Source organism: Ixodes scapularis, unplaced genomic scaffold, assembly GCF_016920785.2.
Source record: "Ixodes scapularis isolate PalLabHiFi unplaced genomic scaffold, ASM1692078v2 PGA_scaffold2__306_contigs__length_199485367, whole genome shotgun sequence".
Taxonomy (NCBI): domain Eukaryota; kingdom Metazoa; phylum Arthropoda; class Arachnida; order Ixodida; family Ixodidae; genus Ixodes; species Ixodes scapularis.
This window is the reverse complement of record NW_024609857.1, coordinates 54,700,557-54,702,427: the sequence shown is the minus strand read 5'-3', so window position 1 is coordinate 54,702,427 and position 1,871 is coordinate 54,700,557. Positions and strand designations below refer to the sequence as shown.

The 1,871-nt window shown below is 52.8% G+C and overlaps 1 protein-coding gene across 1 annotated transcript; it reads right to left on the bottom strand.

Moving 5' to 3' along the window:
* Window positions 1–317: 317 nt before the first annotated feature.
* On the bottom strand, window positions 318–1,475 carry LOC115326065 (the record flags this gene model as incomplete). Its single annotated transcript, XM_029986793.2, has 1 exon — window positions 318–1,475. A coding segment is annotated over exon 1 (1,158 nt), but the record flags the coding sequence as incomplete, so codon positions are not given.
* Between the last annotated feature and the right edge of the window lie 396 nt (window positions 1,476–1,871).

Below are 1,871 nucleotides of genomic sequence, written 5' to 3'. Positions count from 1 at the left end.
GCCCATTACAAGTCTTCCTAAAAACTGGATTATTTTCGTTCTAGCAACATATAAAAAAACGCATCGGTGTAACACGGGACATCACGAAGCAATTTAATACCAATGAGCAGAACTCGGCCAAGTCGAGCACTCGGCGTACTACGCCTTCTTCTTTGTCACTTTTTGCCTTTCTTTCCCTTCTTTCCTTTCTTGCCCTTCTTCCCTTTCTTGCCCTTCTTTCCTTTCTTTCCCTTCTTTTTCTTTTTTCCGCCTCCTTTGCTGGACGAGCTGGAGGCCTCCGCAGGAGGCGGAGGCGGCGGCTCAGGAACCGGCGGTGGCGGCGGCGGAGGAGGAGGTGGAGGCGGGACCGCAGGAGGTTTAGGGATTTCAACCACGATCTTGGTCTCTTCCCTCGGTGCTATCCGCTTGGGAAGCGATTCCGACGAAGAACTGGCGCTGCTGGACGTGCTGCACGTGCACTCGGGAGAATCGATGGTGACCCTCAGCATCCCTGGGTACATGGGGCTCGCCATGAAGCCTCCTTGAGGGCCTCCAGCCGTCTGCATCAGTGGCATCATTTGTGGTTGAGGCATCATAACCATCGGCTGAGATACGCTTGGCGACTTTGGAGGCGTGTAGGATGACATGGAGGTGCTGATCGAAGACTGCGGGCTGTAGCGATTGCGTGGCGTCATCAGCTTGTAGGTTTCCTGCTTGAAGCTCTCTTTCTTGATGCGGCGAATGTCTTGTGCGGCACTGTTTTCGGCACTCATCAGCCGGCGCAATTTTTCTTCCGTCTGAGTTAGAGCGTTGAGAAACTCGGGATCTCTGACCCTTCCCGACGCCCTGTAGTTGGCGATTTCGTTGGCAAGCTTGTTTTCCAACGACATCAGATTCCACAATTTACTTTCCGCGGAATAAACTCGATTGAGTGGTGGCGCGGGCCTCTGCCTGCGGAGACGCTGGGTTGCGCGGTTCACGTTCTCAGATTCTCGCATCACCTGAGAGGTAAGGTCTCGGATACGGGTTGTCACGTTAACGGTCGTCGACGGCTGTGGCGAAGTCGTGGCTTGGTGGAAATGTTGGATCGCGGCGGCATCCGGCTGTACCTGATACTGTTGGACCGTAGAACTACCTTGTAGAGGAATTTCGGCCAAGTTGGTAATGCTGTTGCCCCGACGCACAATAATATTGCCCGGACTCCCAGGCGTGCTTTCATTGAGAATGATGGTCGTCTGGGCGATTACATCAGCATTACCGAAACCGTCATCGTCATCCATGGTGGAGCCACAGCCGATGGCCCTCAGGGACACATCTCTTCGAGGAGGAGGAGGCGGAAAGCGAATGTCGTACTCGTTCTCGAGAGACACGATGGCACGTTGTGCGTCAGGACCATATATGACTGAAGGAAGTTCTATCACTGGGGGTGGCTGATGCACCTTTACGTTGCCAGTAGCCTCGGTTAGTGTTTCCGATAGTTGAGGCAGCTGCTGCATCGATGTCGGTCGGAAAATAGGTATGAATGGAACCAAGGTTGGATCAGATGGTTTTATAGTCTCTTGTTCCGACTTTGCTTCGAAGTGGACGACGCAGGTGTCATCGGTCTGAGTGGGGCAGCTAAATATTGGCGCAACGTCTCTTCTGGGTGGTACTCGACTTGCAAAGGGCAACACGGGCAATGGAATAGAAAAGGACCTACGAGTATTGGCGATCGGGAACGTCTCCTTGGTCTTTGTGATGACGATACCTTCAGGAGTGACTTGACGGTGTACGGAGGCGCCCGTTGGCTTCCCTTTGTTTTCAAACCTTGTATTTTTTGGTGGATTGAATATAACTTTAGGCTCTATGCTTACTGGAATTTTTTCGGGTTTCCCCGAAGGCCCCGCTGGAAA